General features: G+C 37.8%; 1 protein-coding gene across 1 annotated transcript in view; it reads left to right on the forward strand.

Annotated features, from left to right (window-relative positions):
* Window positions 1-17,923, forward strand: part of COL9A1 (collagen type IX alpha 1 chain) — an 88,367-nt gene that overhangs the window by 37,952 nt on the left and 32,492 nt on the right. Inside the window, exons 18-25 of the mRNA XM_041766696.1 lie at window positions 655-708; window positions 4,572-4,625; window positions 5,295-5,348; window positions 8,202-8,255; window positions 9,876-9,929; window positions 10,062-10,115; window positions 10,251-10,304; window positions 10,678-10,731. Of these exons, the coding sequence (XP_041622630.1) occupies window positions 655-708; window positions 4,572-4,625; window positions 5,295-5,348; window positions 8,202-8,255; window positions 9,876-9,929; window positions 10,062-10,115; window positions 10,251-10,304; window positions 10,678-10,731 (432 nt within the window). The remainder of the gene's footprint in view (window positions 1-654; window positions 709-4,571; window positions 4,626-5,294; window positions 5,349-8,201; window positions 8,256-9,875; window positions 9,930-10,061; window positions 10,116-10,250; window positions 10,305-10,677; window positions 10,732-17,923) is intronic.

The raw sequence follows: 17,923 nt of genomic DNA on the forward strand, positions 1-17,923 counted from the left end.
TATGCTTAGAACAAATGGCCTGACAAGAAGAGATAGGGATTTTCTTCTCATGCTATGCAGCTTGCACTCACTGCCCTTTATGGCCTTCCCTCTGATTTTAAATTGTGTACAAGAAGCGGTGGAAGTTGTGCATCTGGGGAGATCCCCTTCTTATATCAGCTCTTCTTCTACCTCCAGGAAGAAGGTGGGTATAGAGGAGGCAGAAGGGTTTTTGGAGAGGCATTGAGAGAGCAGGGGATAGCCAGCTGAGTTCGGTCAGGACTGTTGCCTTCGAGAAAAAAGTTACTGATCCTGAAGAAGACTTAGTGCTCTTAACCCAACTGTGAGAGGAAGTTTGGGATAGAGGGATCTAGGGATCAGCTGATAATAAATCATGTTGTTGAACCAGATAATGAAGCTTTGTCATTCTAGAACAGTGTTTTTCTATTAACGAAAGCTAATATTTATTATACACACTAAATCATGTAATACACATGGCGGTATTAAGGTCGTTTAAGGCAGTCATTTTCTTTGTAACATAATCTTTTTCTGTGTAGCATACTGACACAAATTTAGGGAAGCAAGATCACTTTGTAAACTTTCTGTGACAAACCCAACAGAATTATTTTAAAATTTGTTTGTTTATTTATTTATTTGTTAATTATGCATTTTTAGGGTCATAAAGGGGCTAAAGGAGAAATTGGTGAACCTGGAAGACAAGGTCACAAGGTGAGAAAAAGGGATATATAGTGAGTAAATTGTGATTATGAGGTAGTGATTACTTTTATTACAGGAAATTGTAAGCAATAATAAAGCATGATATTTTATCCTTCTTTTTCAAATGATGATTGATGGGTTTTCAGTAGATGCATCAATATTCTAAGCATAATATGTTCATGTTGTTCAATTACATAAACAATAACACACCATACATTTCATTCTTTCTTGTGTTGCTACCTCTTACTTTTCTTTTGAAATCAATAACACTCAGCTTTTTTTCCTTGATGCTTTTGATATTCAAATGTTATTCAGCTAGTTTTTCCACTCTTCTAAACAAAATTTTATGGCACATGTAAAATTTTATGACAAGTGTTGCTGACACTAGCAAACAGGAAGTTGATAGCTGATAGCTTCTCATCTTAAGTTCTGAAATAATTTGTTTCTGACTTCATTTCGATAGATTATAGATGTTGAGTAATCTGGAAGTGAGTTATAGACTTATGTTATTGTCTGGATAGAAATATGGAATCCACAGCATAACTTGCATTGAGGCTAGCATGCCTTGCAGAAAAACCAAGGCAGAAATTTAAAGTAAGATGATTTATTTGCTTTTTCAAAAATCCACTAGTGTAAATTGCCTTTAAGTGTCTACAAATTTGACTTTTTGCATAACAGAAGTTTTGTCACTGTTAATTCTGTAATATTTGAAAAAGTCAAACTGTTCTTATTAATGTGGGTTTTCTAGACATTTTTTGAGCATGTCCTTCTATACCTCAATTGGGTGGAGGCAGAAAATTAGTCCTTTTCTTTGGAAGTTAAGGACTGAAGAGGCAATTTATTAATATCATTTGGCATTAACATCCTTGAACTCTTTAGTTAAAATCAGTCTGTTGAACAATCTCAGATAATCAGGATAAGTAAGCCAATTTTCTCTAGCCTATTACATTTTGGACATTTATTTTTAGTCTTATTACTTAGGCCCTGAGTAATTAAGGTGTTTTATTTGTCTGGAATGTAACAGCTGGGTTCTTAATGTCAAATTAGAGAAAGTAGAAAAAAAGTTGAGTACTTTAGAAATTTTTCTACATGCTCATTCCTCCATTAAGTCTTAAGATTCATAATTGAAAAAAATCAACACATACTTATTAAGCACCTGCTACATGCAGGGTTTATTCTAAGTGTCAAGGGCACAGAACTGAAAAGAAAATGTCCAACCACAGGAGACTGGCTAAATTAAGTATGGCAGATTCATATAATAAAATATTATCTAACCACAAAAAAAGGTGTGTAAGAATATTACATTATACCAAAAAATATTCATGAGGTAATGCATGTAGTAAAGCAGATATGGTAAACTTCTGCTATGTTTGATGCCATGCTCCCTTCCTCCTTCTTTTAATGACACCTTTTCTTTGGGGGAACTTTTACAGCCCCATTTGGGGATGAAGCTGTCAATTAGAGTATTTTCCTCTACTGCCCAAGAAACCAATATTATTGATAACTATACCGGTTACTTATCCAGACTCTCAAATTTGGTTTGATTTTCAGTGAAGAACCTTAAAATTGTTTTGGTGTGTGAGATAATTGGCCAAAATTTTATTGGTCGTTTTTGAAAACTCCTGTGATTTATTTCACATGTTGTGTGACTTACACCATTCAGTGGTTTCTTTGAAAATTGGCATGTGAAGATAAAATGATAATAGCTCATTGAAGAATGAACCTTAAAAGAATAATAGATGCACTGAGCTGTAAACTGAAAGTGAATTCACAATTCTGCCATGAATTTAGTTAGTGAAGATTTTAAGATATTTTATGAATATAAGAATGAATAATCAAAGATCTTTCAGTAAAAAGATAATAAATTGCTCTTCCTAAATTTGTCATTATGTTGTGGTTATAGATGAATTGTGTGTTATTCATCTGCTGGTGAAATATTTAAATCAACACCTCTATTACTCCAAGGTTTATCCTATAATCTATAGGATAATACACCAAACCTTGCTAATGAAAACTTACTGTGCACATATCAATCACTGTTGTTCTGAGATTTAGGTAGGGATATACAGGTAACATTTAATTATACACATGTGTTGATTATCCATTCCTTGAACTAGCTAATTCACTGACTTGCCCATTGGGACTGCTTCTTCTCGCTGTCAATCATATATGCCTATGCAACATAATCTGAGTATAATTATGAGACTAAGACCACTATGTAATACTCTCATAATTAATTAAAAAATCAAGTATAAATGATTTATTCATAACCTGTTCTTTGCATTAATGCCCAAAGGTTCTATATTAATATTTGCTATTCAATTTTCTGTATTTTGGTGTGTGTGTGTGTGTGTGATAGTCTCTATAAGGTATTGTCTATAGAGTAAGAACATGAGTGAATTGAAATATATAATAAAGAAACAACAGAAGTAGATTTTTATCTAATATTATGCACATAGTATTAAAAATGAAGAGTTTTTCTCATGATTATTTTTACAGTTTAAGATATCCATTACCACAGGAGATGTAGGGCAATATATTTCTATAAAAAAGAAAACCTTTGTCAGAGGGAAAAATAACATTTTTTTCAGTCAGTAATCTTTCAGTAAGAAATAGCAGTTGGATTTCTTTTCAGAATATACTAACATTTTAAAGTATATCAGAGGTTATAAAATTAATATCAAAAAGTCAAACAATAATTAGTTAGAAAACAAAATGGAAGAAAATTCCATTGGCAAATAGTCAGGATACCTTAGAACAAACTTAAATGTTCAAGACTATATATGAGGGAAAGACCAAAGCCTTATTGAAGGAAAGAAAAAGATTCGATTCAATAGGGAGATATAATGATTTCCAAAATAGACTCAGTATTGTAAAGATTCTGATTCTGTCCATATTAATCTTTTAATTTAGGGCAGTCCTAATATAAAACAAGTAGTATTTTTATGAAGATATTCCAAATAATTCTAAAGTTCATCTGGTAGAGTAAACATTTAGGGAAAATTGAAAAGTAACTATAAATAAAAAATTAAGGTCAAGGAATTCTCTCTGAAATTAAAATGTATTATAAAATTTGAATAATTAAAACGTGGTTTTGGAAAATTCATACAACAGATGAGAAGAGCAGGATAAGAAATCTAGAAACAAGTATACTCTCAATTTACTTTTATGATAAAGAATTTTCCAGCCTGTGTGGAGAGAATCTAGTATTCAATAAATGATATTAGAGAAAGTGGCCAATTACCAGGAAAAAAGAAAATGATAGATTTCTACTTTACATTTTTCATTAAAAACAACTGAAGATTTCTATGTAAAAAATTAAACTATAAAACTATAGAAGGATATGGATGAATATTTATATATTTTGGGGGTAGAGAAAGCTTTTCTGTGGGTGGCATAAAAGGTATAAACCATGAAAAGAAAGGCTGATTTAAATACTTTTTAAAAATTGGGTATAGTGGAAAAATTATAATAAGAAAAGTTGAAAATGAAAATCAAAAATATATAATACTGTAGTTTATGGAAAAGTTTGCATAGTATGATCATATTTTTCTGATAACACCCCCTCCCCCCACTGGGAATGTGAATGTATATATGTTCTCTTTATTCTTTCCTCCCCATAATCCCCTTTTTAGAGAAGCATCTAAGATGTTACTGGTATTTATAGTTGAAGGAGGGAAGGATTTGGGTGACTTTATTTGTAGAATTCTATTTATTTTCTGAATGGCCTGCAATTAATATGGATTACTCATAAACTAATTTAAGAAAGTATAGTAACACAACTCAGGGAATGCCAAGTGAATTTAAAATGTGCTGAGTTATCTGTCTATGCTCATTTGCTGGAATGACATTTGGTGTGCTTTTCTGTTTATTAGGGTGAAGAAGGTGACCAGGGGGAACAGGGAGAAGTTGGAGCTCAAGGACCTCCAGTAAAGTATTTTAAAAAAATATTTAACTAGGATATGCACATATTTTTTTTCATGACTTTTGGAATATTTCCTGTTTAGTATTTGGGTTAATAGTATTACAGTAACATGATATTCTGTATTGTCCCATCAAGCCAGCATTGGGAGATTACCATTTTTTCGAAATAGGAAAGGAGATCTCCATTGTATATTCAAGCACCATTTTAACAGAAAAAATTTACTTATAACTACATACATTCATTTACTAGGTTTCAGGCCTAGGCAATCTGAGAGCAAATATTGAATGCAAGAGGATGATAGAGATCTTTTATATTCTCTGGTACTCTCACATGATATAGGAAATTTCATGTACCCTGAATATGCAGCAAGTATACCATCCGCTGGATTTAATGTACCTTATGTCAGCACGTAATCATTATAATTAGAACATTCGTAATTGCTTGTAATCATATCTATTAATAAAAAGTTAGCCCCTTGAGCTTTGGCCGATTGCTGCAATTATATGCACAATGAGGTAATTTGGGACACTGGTATCCATTTGTTTATATAATGTTACTATTTCTTAGTGTTACCTTTGGTTATGTTGACATCCTTCTGGATCAACTTTTGTGATAAGATACACAAGTGTGTTCCTCAACTAAGACAATTCACTGTTCTTTTTTATATTTACAGGGAGCTCAAGGATTACGAGGCATCACTGGCATTGTTGGGGCCAAAGGGGAAAAAGTAAGATGATGATTATATGACATCAACATGTATAAATATTTAAATTTTTGCCCACTTAAAAATATCTTATTTTCAGCAACATCATTTTTAATTTCTTATTTGCTTTGTAGATATTTGATTAGGTTTTCACATTTCTGTTATAAACAATAGAAACAAGTAGTATGTATGATACTTATGTATTACATATTTTAAATTATCTTTGGTAAATAAGAATAAACAGGGATGTTAAATTTTTATCTCTTTTATTAGTATCAGTGGTTAATACTGATACCACTGAGACAATACCTAGAAATCAAAACTAAGACAGGGGAGGATGGAAAGAGAGAGGAAACAGAGAGGTAACAGAAGGCAGGATATCCCTGGGGACACCAGGGCCATTTGTGGCTCTCCCTCCAGGCTAATCCCTGAGCTCTGTATTCAACAGGGATCATACGCTTGTGGCTGGAGCTTATCAACCTGTCCTTAGCCCATTCTCAAAGATCAGATTCTCCCACCGTTTCATAGCAAGGCATTGTGAGATGTTTGGGGAGATTCAAAGAGAAATAAGAGAAATAATGTTCACATTTGTAACAAGAGACACATACATTTGAGGACAAGAGCAAGTGATGTGAGGGAGTGAAGACGAAGGAGTAGCTACTCTTGATCAGGGAACTAGGAGGGCTCATGGAGGAAGTGGCATTAGAAGGATGCCAGGCCTAGAAGGATGACATGTTCCCATTGCGGGACAATGGAAGATAGGGAACGCTTTTTCTGAGTGAATATCATAAACAAAAACAATGGTAACCTGAATGTTCATGATGGGCTCAGGAATGTTTTCCTCACTGTGTATGTGTGTAGGGGTGTGTCTAGCTTCTCTATCAGATTTTAAGAAAATGGTTACTACTTAGAGAATGTATTAGGAAAGCCAATTTATAGGTTCCAGGAAAAAAAAAGCACTTTGCCTACCACCACTTCTGACTCTCGCCTCTTTCTTTTTAGAATCTCTATGGCTAATTTGTGTCATTTCACACAGAAGCAGAGGCTTTTATTAACAGTGAAGTGGGAATAACTTGTACATTGTAGGTGCTCAATAAATAAAATTTTTAAACGGAATGCATATTTTTTGGAAATTGAAGGAATTATTTTGTGACTAATTCCTTCAACTTCATTTTTTTCAGTCTCTTTGTTCCTTCTAAGTATTCTAATTCTGCCTGTTTTACTCTTCCATTTCCTCTAGAAGATTTCTTTTCTAAAAAAGCATATTTCATATTTCTATATTCATGTTACCTTAAGTAACATTCTGTGTGTATCTCTTCTGTTATTAAATAATAAATCCCATTTATTTTGGAGTTGCTGATACCTAGACCTTTGCTTTTTTGGGTTTAAATCATCTAAAATATGTGACCCCACACTTTGAAACCAATTACTGTTCTTGATATGCTCTTTGTATGAGATATTCTTTTACTTGGCATTTTTTCAAAATTTCTCATTTCCTCTGAGTTCTGTCAAATTGCTTTCAATAACAAAAAAAAAAAAAAAGAAAGCAAACTCTTCTCATGAACTCAGACCCCTGGAGTGGTTGCCTAGTAACAGCATTTTGGGTCTGAGCTCATGCTGAACAGCAATAAGAGAGAGTGAGTGCATCACAGCTTTTTCTATAATGCAAAGGCTGGGCTCCATGCTCACAACGCAGGGTGAATGATGAATTCAAGGTCTTTTTTGGGTCTTCCAAACCTCTTCTTCCCTGGTGAATGTAAAATGCTTTCTACTCTGCTCTAGTTTTTAGGGATCAAAGAATTTCAAGGCTCTGTGGTACCTCTGCTTCAGTTATGTTCTTTCTTTGATTCTACCTTTTCTGAACCTCCTATCAAAGGTTTTCTAATTCTTAATTTTTACTACAGATGCTGTCCACCTGGTTTTCTTGGCCTGACATCCATCCAGCACTCTTTTGACTGTTTTCCATTTATTTTATCATCTTCCTATCTCAACCCTATTCATTAGTAGATGACCTATTGACTTTGGTTGCCCTTCTGACTTCTCATTCACTTAGCAGATGAGAAAAAGATTTAAAGAAGGGGTTTGTATTTTAACACATAGCATATATAGAAAACACTAAAAAAAAACCGTATTTTTGTCTTAAAATCACATTTAGATTCTTATCTTTAAATAAAGAGGTGATATGTACAATATAACCAAGTCACAGTTGATTTCAAGATAACTAGATTTATAAAGCTCTGTAGTTTCCATCCCTTGGTAAGATGAATCTGTTAAGAAAATAGATGAATTATTTTATATAAACTGAGCCTATCATCTACCTAGGATGGAACAGGGGCTACTCAAATACTTATTACAACTCATTCTTCTAAATCATATGACTGGACTTCTGATTATGGATCTTGGTAGAAATTCAGTGTCACAGAATCCCATTACAACTGTGGCAGCAGCGGAGTCCATGGCAACTATTTGGGTGGCTCCTTGATCTTCACCGTTAATGAATATCCATAGGAATCCTGACAACCCTAGAGGGTGACTACTAAACCTCTTCTGATAGCTTTGCCAGCTTCCTAAATAGGTAGCAGTGTTTTTAGTTCATGTCATCAATCAAGAATGGATGCAGTGTTAATTTAAAATACCAAGGGTGGTATCAAAGATTGGCCATAGCTACTCTTGGTGGGATGAGGAGATGTAAACTAGTGTTTTCGTAACTGAGGTATCTGATTGAATTCTTCCTGGGGTTCACTGATGAATACAGTATGTAGTTCAAACACAAAAACTCCTTTTTATCTGGCTATTAAAGTTCTATAGAAAGATTGATGTGCCCTTCAACATAAATGACTGATCTCAATTTCATTTCTTTGTCTTCTTTTTTTAAAGGGTGCTCGGGGCATAGATGGAGAACCTGGGCCCCAAGGGATTCCTGGTGCACCTGTAAGCTGTTTGCCTTTTATAAGACCCAAAGATAGATTATTTAGCAATGATCAGTGATAGATTATTTGCTTTGTGTGTGTGTGTGTGTGTGTGTGTGTGTGAGTGCAAGTATTTTTTACATGTGAATAAAGTGGTAAAATGAGCGATAGTTTTTATATTTATTTAAACAAATTTGATTAAGATAAGCATCACTTTCTTGAATAAAGAAATATGTTCTTTTGACTTGATGTGGGTTTTTGTTTTTCACATAGGTGAAGTCTTATTGTTGAGTTTTTATGTTTGCTGTGTTTTCCATTTGTTTTGGCTGCCACAGGATGCTTAGGGTTATAGTCTCATTTCAGGTTTTGGGTAATTTCATCCTTTTTCGTTTTCTATGATTTCTGATCTCATTATTCTATATTTTGTTTGCTGTATGTACATGTCATTATTATAGGCTGTCTCACACCTTTTCTAGAAGTAAATTTAAAAACTGTCCATTAATAACTACCTTTATCACAGAAAAAGTAGAAAAGGTGTAAGTAAAATAGAATTTTCAACTATTAAGCTCCTATGGCCAGTGGGAAAGACAGAATGTAACTACATCATAAATTACAACATGAAGCCCTAGAGCATGTGGTAGAGGTAATGCATGTAAGAGAATCTTAGAGGCAGGTTGATCTGGAAAGCCATTCTGGGTGGGAAGGGCAGCAGAGTACAGGTGAGAAGAGCACTGTTGGTGGTGATAGGGTGGAGGGGTGTCTTGTCATAGGGACTGTTACTGCCTGGCTTGGAAAGTTTCTGTTGAGAAGATGAAATTGAATAGATATGGTAGGATCACATTATGGAAAGTATTTAATGCCAACGTGAGCTTTTTGAACTGATCTTGTAGCAATAGGAAGCCATTTGAGGTTTTAGAGTAGTCTTGCAATTCAACAAAAGCTTTATTTTAGGAAGACACATCCTCTCATCTATTACCACTTATGCCTTTAATCAACATTGGCCAGATAATTTTGACAAAAACCACTATTATTGTCATGGAGAAAAGATTGGCAACTGACCCAAACCTTAACCCACCATGATAGTGAGTTTAGCTGATAATGTAGACATAGTTACTGATGTTAAGGTTACCTACAGTATGGATCTTAATTTTATTATACCTATAAATCCAGAGAGCACAGAAGCTTTACACACTTAAAATGAAATCAAAAGACATGCAGATCTCTTTTATCTCTATGGCAATATAAATTTTTAAGACAATGTAATTTTTATAAAAAAATTTCTTGAGCTAGGCATCCATGAGAGAGAAAAGCACCCAATGAAAGAGCAGTCAGGCAATATGGATGGTGTTTTTTTTTTTAAGATTTTATTTATTTATTCATGAGAGATAGAGAGAGAGGGGGGGGGGGAGAGAGAGAGAGAGAGAGAGAGAGAGAGAATGGCAGAGACATAGGCAGAGGGAGAAGCAGGCTCCATGCAGGGAGCCTGACGTGGGACTTGATCCCTGGTCTCCAGGATCACACCCTGGGCTGAAGTCAGCACTAAACTGCTGAGCCACCCAGGCTGCTCAGGATAGTGTTTTATAGTTCCAAAACTTTATCAAATACCTTTTGTTTATATTAACAACATTTTATTTTCATATAGGGTGATCAAGGACAGCGAGGACCTCCAGGAGAAATAGGTCCCAAGGGAGATAGAGTGAGTTCAAATTAGTGTTAATTACTACAAACTTTTTGGTGTCCTCTGCTGATTATGCTTATCTCTTTGATGTGTCCTAAGTGTTGTGATAAATGGGCATGTCTTGACTATCTTTTCCCTTCTGCTTTGCAGGGGCCTCAAGGTTCTAGAGGAATTCCTGGCCTCCCTGGGACCAAAGGAGACACGGTATATCCTTAGCCATAATCATCAACCACATTTTTCAAAGTGATTATTAACTGGTAACAAAACTTTAGAAAATAATGAAGGGAAGAAGAATGTGACTGTTTCTAAGAGACAGTGTGTTTCTTTGTTTGTCTTTAGGGCTTGCCAGGTGTGGATGGCCGAGAAGGGATACCTGGAATGCCTGGAACAAAGGTAGCTGTGTAGCCCTGGCCAACAGCATTTCCATTTCTATATTACTGGGAGATTTACTTAGCTGGGTTTGGCTTTTTTCCTCCTTTTAGTTTTTTCATCAAGTGTCAACTCAAAATACTATTAGAATAGTATGTTTGTTTACTTGGTTTTAGGAACTCAGTAGAATTTCCCTGTCAATGAAAGTAGCTGAAAGAGATTGTGTATTTTGATTAAATTTATGTCCTAAATCCATCCTCACTCTCCCCTTGCCTTGAGCAGGATTATATTATAAAAGTGCATGTAAGGTCATTTGTAGGGATAATCCTTCTATCCAGAAGCTCTGTGTCCTTTCTTTTCACACAGGTTCATGATGAAATAAAAACTTCTTTTTCAGGGTGAACCAGGGAAGCCTGGGCCTCCTGGTGATGCGGGATTGCAGGGCTTACCTGTGAGTATTTGGGTCTTTATTTTTTTTTTTAATTTTTTTTAATTAATTTTTATTGGTGTTCAAATTTACCAACATACAGAAAAACACCCAGTGCTCATCCCGTCAAGTGTCCACCTCAGTGCCTGTCACCCATTCCCCTCCAACACCCGCCCTCCTCCCCTTCCACCACCCTTAGTTCGTTTCCCCGAGTTAGGAGTCTTTATGTTCTGTCTCCCTTCCTGATATTTCCCAACATTTCTTTTCCCTTCCTTTATATTCCCTTTCACTATTATTTATATTCCCCAAATGAATGAGAACATACACTGTTTGTCCTTCTCCGATTGACTTATTTCACTCAGCATAATACCCTCCAGTTCCATCCACGTTGAAGCAAATGGTGGGTATTTGTCGTTTCTAATTGCTGAGTAATATTCCATTGTATACATAAACCACAACTTCTTTATCCATTCATCTTTCGATGGACACCAGGGCTCCTTCCACAGTTTGGCTATTGCGGCCATTGCTGATAGAAACATCGGGGTGCAGGTGTCCCAACGTTTCATTGCATCTGAATCTTTGGGGTAAATCCCCAACAGTGCAATTGCTGGGTCGTAGGGCAGGTCTATTTTTAACTCTTTGAGGAACCTCCACACAGTTTTCCAGAGTGGCTGCACCAGTTCACATTCCCACCAACAGTGTAAGAGGGTTCCCTTTTCTCCGCATCCTCTCCAACATTTGTGGTTTCCTGCCTTGTTAATGTTCCCCATTCTCACTGGTGTGAGGTGGTATCTCATTGTGGTTTTGATTTGTATTTCCCTGATGGCAAGTGATGCAGAGCATTTTCTCATGTGCTTGGTGGCCATGTCCATGTCTTCCTCTGTGAGATTTATCTTCATGTCTTTTGCCCATTTCATGATTGGATTGTTTGTTTCTTTGGTGTTGAGTTTAATAAGTTCTTTATAGATCTTGGAAACTAGCCCTTATCTGATATGTCATTTGCAAATATCTTCTCCCATTCTGTAGGTTGTCTTTTAGTTTTGTTGACTGTATCCTTTGCTGTGCAAAAGCTTCTTATCTTGATGAAGTCCCAATAGTTCATTTTTGCTTTTGTTTCTTTTGCCTTTGTGGATGTATCTTGCAAGAAGTTACTGTGGCCGAGCTCAAAAAGGGTGTTGCCTGTGTTCTCTTCTATTATTTTGATGGACTCTTGTCTCACATTTAGATCTCTCATCCATTTTGAGTTTATCTTTGTGTATGGTGAAAGAGAGTAGTCTAGTTTCATTCTTCTGCATGTGGATGTCCAATTTTCCCAGCACCATTTATTGAAGAGACTGTCTTTCTTCCAATGGATAGTCTTTCCTCCTTTATCAAATATTAGTTGACCATACATTTCAGGGTCCACTTCTGGGTTCTCTATTCTGTTCCATTGATCTATGTGTCTGTTTTTGTGCCAGTACCACACTGTCTTGATGACCACAGCTTTGTAGTACAACCTGAAATCTGGCATTGTGATGCCCCCAGATATGGTTTTCTTTTTTAAAATTCCCCTGGCTATTCGGGGTCTTTTCTGATTCCACACAAATCTTAACATAATTTGTTCTAGCTCTCTGAAGAAAGTCCATGGTATTTTGATAGGGATTGCATTAAACGTGTAAATTGCCCTGGGTAACATTGACATTTTTACAATATTAATTCTGCCAATCCATGAGCATGGAATATTTTTCCATCTCTTTGTGTCTTCCTCAATTTCTTTCAGAAGTGTTCTATAGTTTTTAGGGTATAGATCTTTTACCTCTTTGGTTAGGTTTATTCCTAGGTATCTTATGCTTTTGGGTGCAATTGTAAATGGGATTGACTCCTTAATTTCTCTTTCTTCAGTCTCATTGTTAGTGTATAGAAATGCCATTGATTTCTGGGCATTGATTTTGTATCCTGCCACGCTACCAAATTGCTGTATGAGTTCTAGCAATCTTGGGGTGGAGGCTTTTGGGTTTTCTAGGTAGAGTATCATGTCATCGGCGAAGAGGGAGAGTTTGACTTCTTCTTTGCCAACTTGAATGCCTTTAATGTCTTTTTGTTGTCTGATTGCTGAGGCGAGGACTTCCAGAACTATGTTGAACAGCAGTGGTGAGAGTGGACATCCCTGTCTTGTTCCTGATCTTAGGGGAAAGGCTCCCAGTGCTTCCCCATTGAGAATGATATTTGCTGTGGGCTTTTCGTAAATGGCTTTTAAGATGTCGAGGAAAGTTCCCTCTATCCCAACACTCTGAAGGGTTTTGATCAGGAATGGATGCTGTATTTTGTCAAATGCTTTCTCTGCATCTAATGAGAGTATCATATGGTTCTTGGTTTTTCTCTTGCTGATATGATGAATCACATTGATGGTTTTACGAGTGTTGAACCAGCCTTGTGTCCCAGGGATAAATCCTACTTGGTCATGGTGAATAATTTTCTTAATGTGTTATTGGATCCTATTAGCTAGTATCTTGTTGAGAATTTTTGCATCCATGTTCATCAGGGATATTGGTCTGTAATTCTCCTTTTTGGTGGGGTCTTTGTCTGGTTTCGGAATTAAGGTGATGCTGGCCTCATAGAACGAATTTGGAAGTACTCCATCTCTTTCTATCTTTCCAAACAGCTTTAGTAGAATAGGTATGATTTCTTCTTTAAACGTTTGATAGAATTCCCCTGGGAAGCCATCTGGCCCTGGACTCTTGTGTCTTGGGAGGTTTTTGATGACTGCTTCAATTTCCTCCCTGGTGATTGGCCTGTTCAGGTTTTCTATTTCTTCCTGCTTCAGTTTTGGTAGTTTGTGGCTTTCCAGGAATGCGTCCATTTCTTCTAGATTTCCTAATTTATTGGCGTACAGCTGTTCATAATATGTTTTTAAAATCGTTTGTATTTCCTTGGTGTTGGTAGTGATCTCTCCTTTCTCATTCATGATTTTATTAATTTGAGTCTTCTCTCTCTTCTTTTTAATAAGGTTGGCTAATGGTTTATCTATCTTATTAATTCTTTCAAAGAACCAACTCCTGGTTCTGTTGATCTGTTCCACAGTTCTTTTGGTCTCAATATCATTTAGTTCTGCTCGAATTTTAATTAACTGTCTTCTTCTGCTGGGGGTGGGGTCTATTTGTTGCTTTTTCTTTAGTTCCTTTATGTGTAAGGTGAGCTTTTGAATTTGAGTTCTTTCCAGTTTTTGAATGGATGCTTGTATTGCGATGTATTTCCCCCTCAGGACTGCTTTTGCTGCGTCCCAAAGATTTTGAACGGTTGTATCTTCCTTCTCATTAGTTTCCATGAATCTTTTTAATTCTTCCTTAATTTCCTGGTTGACCTTTTCATCTTTTAGCAGGATGATCCTTAACCTCCACGTGTTTGTGGTCCTTCCAAACTTCTTGTTGTGATTGAGTTCTAATTTCAAGGCATTATGGTCGGAGAATATACAGGGGACTATCCCGATCTTTTGGTATCGGTTCAGACCCGATTTGTGACCCAGTATGTGGTCTATTCTGGAGAAAGTTCCATGTGCACTTGAGAAGAATGTGTATTCAGTTGAGTTTGGATGTAAAGTTCTGTAGATATCTGTGAAATCCATCTGGTCCAGTGTATCATTTAAGGCTCTCGTTTCTTTGGATATGTTGTGCTTGGAAGACCTATCTAGTATAGAGAGAGCTAGATTGAAGTCACCAAGTATAAGTGTATTATTATCAAAGTATTTCTTGAGTTTTAATTGGTTATTAATTGGTTTAAATATTTGGCAGCTCCCACATTCAGGGCATATATATTGAGGATTGTTAAGCCCTCTTGTTGGATAGATCCTTTGAGTATGAGATAGTGTCTCTCTTCATCTCTCACTATAGTCTTCGGGGTAAATTTTAATTTATCTGATATAAGGATGGCAACCCCTGCTTTCTTTTGAGGACCATTTGAATGGTAAATGGTTCTCCAACCTTTTATTTTCAGGTTGTAGGTGTCCTTCTGTCTAAAATGAGTCTCTTGTAGACAGCAAATAGATGGGTCCTGCTTTTTTATCGAGTCTGAAACCCTGCGCCTTTTGATGGGGTCATTAAGCCCATTCACGTTCAGAGTTACTATTGAGAGATATGAGTTTAGTGTCATCATATCTATTCAGTCCTTGTTTTTGTGGATTGTTCCACTGAACTTCTTCTTAAAGGGGAATTTTAAGAGTCCCCCTTAAAATTTCTTGCAGAGCTGGTTTGGAGGTCACATATTCTTTCAGTTCCTGCCTGTCTTGGAAGCTCTTTATCTCTCCTTCCATTTTGAATGAAAGCCTTGCTGGATAAAGTATTCTTGGTTGCATGTTTTTTTCATTTAGGACCCTGAATATATCCTGCCAGCCCTTTCTGGCCTGCCAGGTCTCTGTGGAGAGGTCTGCTGTTACCCTAATATTCCTCCCCATAAAAGTCAGGGACCTTTTTCTCTTGCTGCTTTAAGGATCTTCTCCTTATCTTTGGAATTTGCAAGCTTCACTATTAAATGTCGAGGTGTTGAATGTTTTTTGTTGATTTTAGGGGGGGATCTCTCTATTTCCTGGATCTGAATGCCTGTTTCCCTTCCCAGATTAGGAAAGTTTTCAGCTAGGATTTGTTCAAATACATATTCTGGCCCTCTGTCCCTTTCGGCGCCCTCAGGAACCCCAATTAAATGTAGGTTTTTCTTCCTCAGGCTGTCATTTATTTCCCTTAACCTATCCTCATGATCTTTTAATTGCTTATCTCTTTTTTACTCAGTTTCCCTCTTTGCCATCAACTTGTCTTCTATGTCACTCACTCATTCTTCCACCTCGTTAACCCTCGTCATTAGGACTTCTAGCTTGGATTGCATCTCATTTAATTGATTTTTAATTTCTGCCTGATTGGATCTAAATTCTGCAGTCATGAAGTCTCTTGAGTCCTTTATGGTTTTTTCTAGAGTCACCAGTAGCTGTAAAATAGTGCTTTTGAATTGGCTTTCTGACATTGAATTGTAATCCATATTTTGTAACTCTGTGGGAGAGTGGGCTGTTTCTGATTCTTTTTTTTTGAGGTGAGGTTTTCCTTCTAGTCATTTTGCTCAGTGCAGAGTGGCCAAAAACAAGTTGTATTGGGAAAAGGAGAAAAAGAGAGAGAAGGAAAGAAAAGAGAAAAAGAAAAAAGAGAAATAAGAAAGAAAAGGGGGGGGGAAGAGAAGAAAAAGAGAAAGAGAAAGAAAGGAGAAAAAAGAAAAAAAAGGGGGGGTGGGGTGGGGGAAGCAATCAGAAATCAAGAAGAAAGAAAGAAAAAAAAAAGCACAAAACAAAACAAAACAAAAACAAAAACAAACAAACAAAAAAACCACGGGGGAGTATCTTCCGATTCTGTGTAGTTTAAGTCCCTTGACTTCCCTTGGAACTGGTACGTCTCGCTGGTCTTCTGGGGGAGGGGCCTGCTGTGCTGATTCTCAGGTGTGAGCACTTGGGGGAGCTGCTCTGCCCCTGCCTGGTGCAGGGCTCGGTGGGGGTTGTTCACCCCGTGAGGCCCCGGGAGGAAGCCACAGTGGCGGGGGCAGCTCTGGAGCCCTGGAGTCAGCTCCCGCAGTAGCTCCGGGGCTCTCCGTCTGCAGGGCCTGGGGGCTCCGGGGCGGGGCCGCTGATCTGCTCAGTTCCAGGCAGGAGCGTCCTCGCTGTCCTGGGCCCTCCCGGCCTCTGCCTGTCCCGGGGGGAGGCCGGATCCTGGGCTGTGTCCCGGCGCCCTGTGCCCTGGAGCCTCCGCTGTTGGATTCGCTCCCGCCCCGCAGCCCCCTCCGCGGAGCCGCCGCCCGAGCCCCTCCGAGCTGCTCCGGGTCCCGCCGAGCGCTGCAGCCCTTAGGGAGCTCGGCGCACTCCCCGGGACGCAGGTGCCTGTTACTGTCCCCGGGAGCCCGAGGGCATCCGCGCCCTCCTGGGTCCTGCTCTAACTCCCTGCGGGCCCCTTTCCCCCGGGAAGGTCGGTGCAGCTCCTGCTCCTCCGGGACGGGGCTCTCCTGTCCTGGGGACACTCGCCCCGGCCTCAGCCCGGCTCCTCACGGGGGCCCCTCCCCCTTGGAGGCCTTTTGTGTCTTTATTTCTTTTTCCCCGTCTTCCTACCTTGATAGAAGCACGAACTCTTCTCACTGGAGCGTTCCAGCTGGTCTCTCTTTGAATCTCAGGCCGAATTCGTAGATTTTCAGGATGATTGGATGGTTTTCTAGGTAATTTGTTGAGGACAGGTGACTTGGGGACCCTACTCCTCCGCCATCTTGCCCCTCCCCCCCCCGTATTTGGATCTTTGAATATTTATTGGTTTAGCTACCTATTTGGAAAACATGAATTTTAGGGAGAAACAAATAAATTGATAAGTTCTGGGGAAGATATATGATGCTTTAATTTTACATTTTTACATTTTGTATTTTTTCCTGAATAATGAACTATTTCTCTAATAACCATACTAAGCTTTAATTTTGTATTCTGCGTTCCTCTTGTCTCTTTAGTTCACTCAATATTTCTTATCTTTTTACTAACCCTGAGCTGTGGGCCAGGATCACGTACTCTTTCCTCCTTTTAACCAGTTCTGAAGCTCTAGTTAGCAAAGTTGAGCCATAAGAGGGTTGAGAGTATGCTCATGGAACAATGTGAGGTATAAGATACCATTGTTCTGATTGTGTGCTGTTTTAAATTATTCACATTGGTGTCTCCCTGCATTACTGTGGCTAGGGGTTAACGTGGATTATACAGATGTATTCTTGGAGACACATGTTTCAAGGTTATACTTGGTAATTTGAGGACTGGCTTTAATTTATTATGATATCTGACAATTTAAAATAATCAGAGAACATTAGGACTCCCAAGAGTACCAAGTTTTAGTTAAAGCCAGCATTCTCCTGCCTTACTGTTTTTCTACTTAAGGGTTAGCGTTTCAATAGGCCCTATTTTGTTATTCTGTTCAAGGAGTCATACTGCTAGGAGCTCCCACTGACTGGATTATAATTTGGAAGCTCATGCTTGAAAAATAACGTTGGTGTAGAGGTAGGATTTGCCTGAGGGTGTTCATACCTAACAAGCCAGATAGAGTAAAGTAAGGCCTTCTAAATTGTGGGTGGTTCTATAACCATTCATAATTTGGAAAGTAGGAAGAATCTCCCTCACACTAAAGCTTTGGTGTCATCATGACTCCGACAGCCCCTCGGCAGTGGGCAGTGGGCATGGCATCTCCCA

This window comes from Vulpes lagopus, chromosome 1 (assembly GCF_018345385.1).
Source record: "Vulpes lagopus strain Blue_001 chromosome 1, ASM1834538v1, whole genome shotgun sequence".
Taxonomy (NCBI): domain Eukaryota; kingdom Metazoa; phylum Chordata; class Mammalia; order Carnivora; family Canidae; genus Vulpes; species Vulpes lagopus.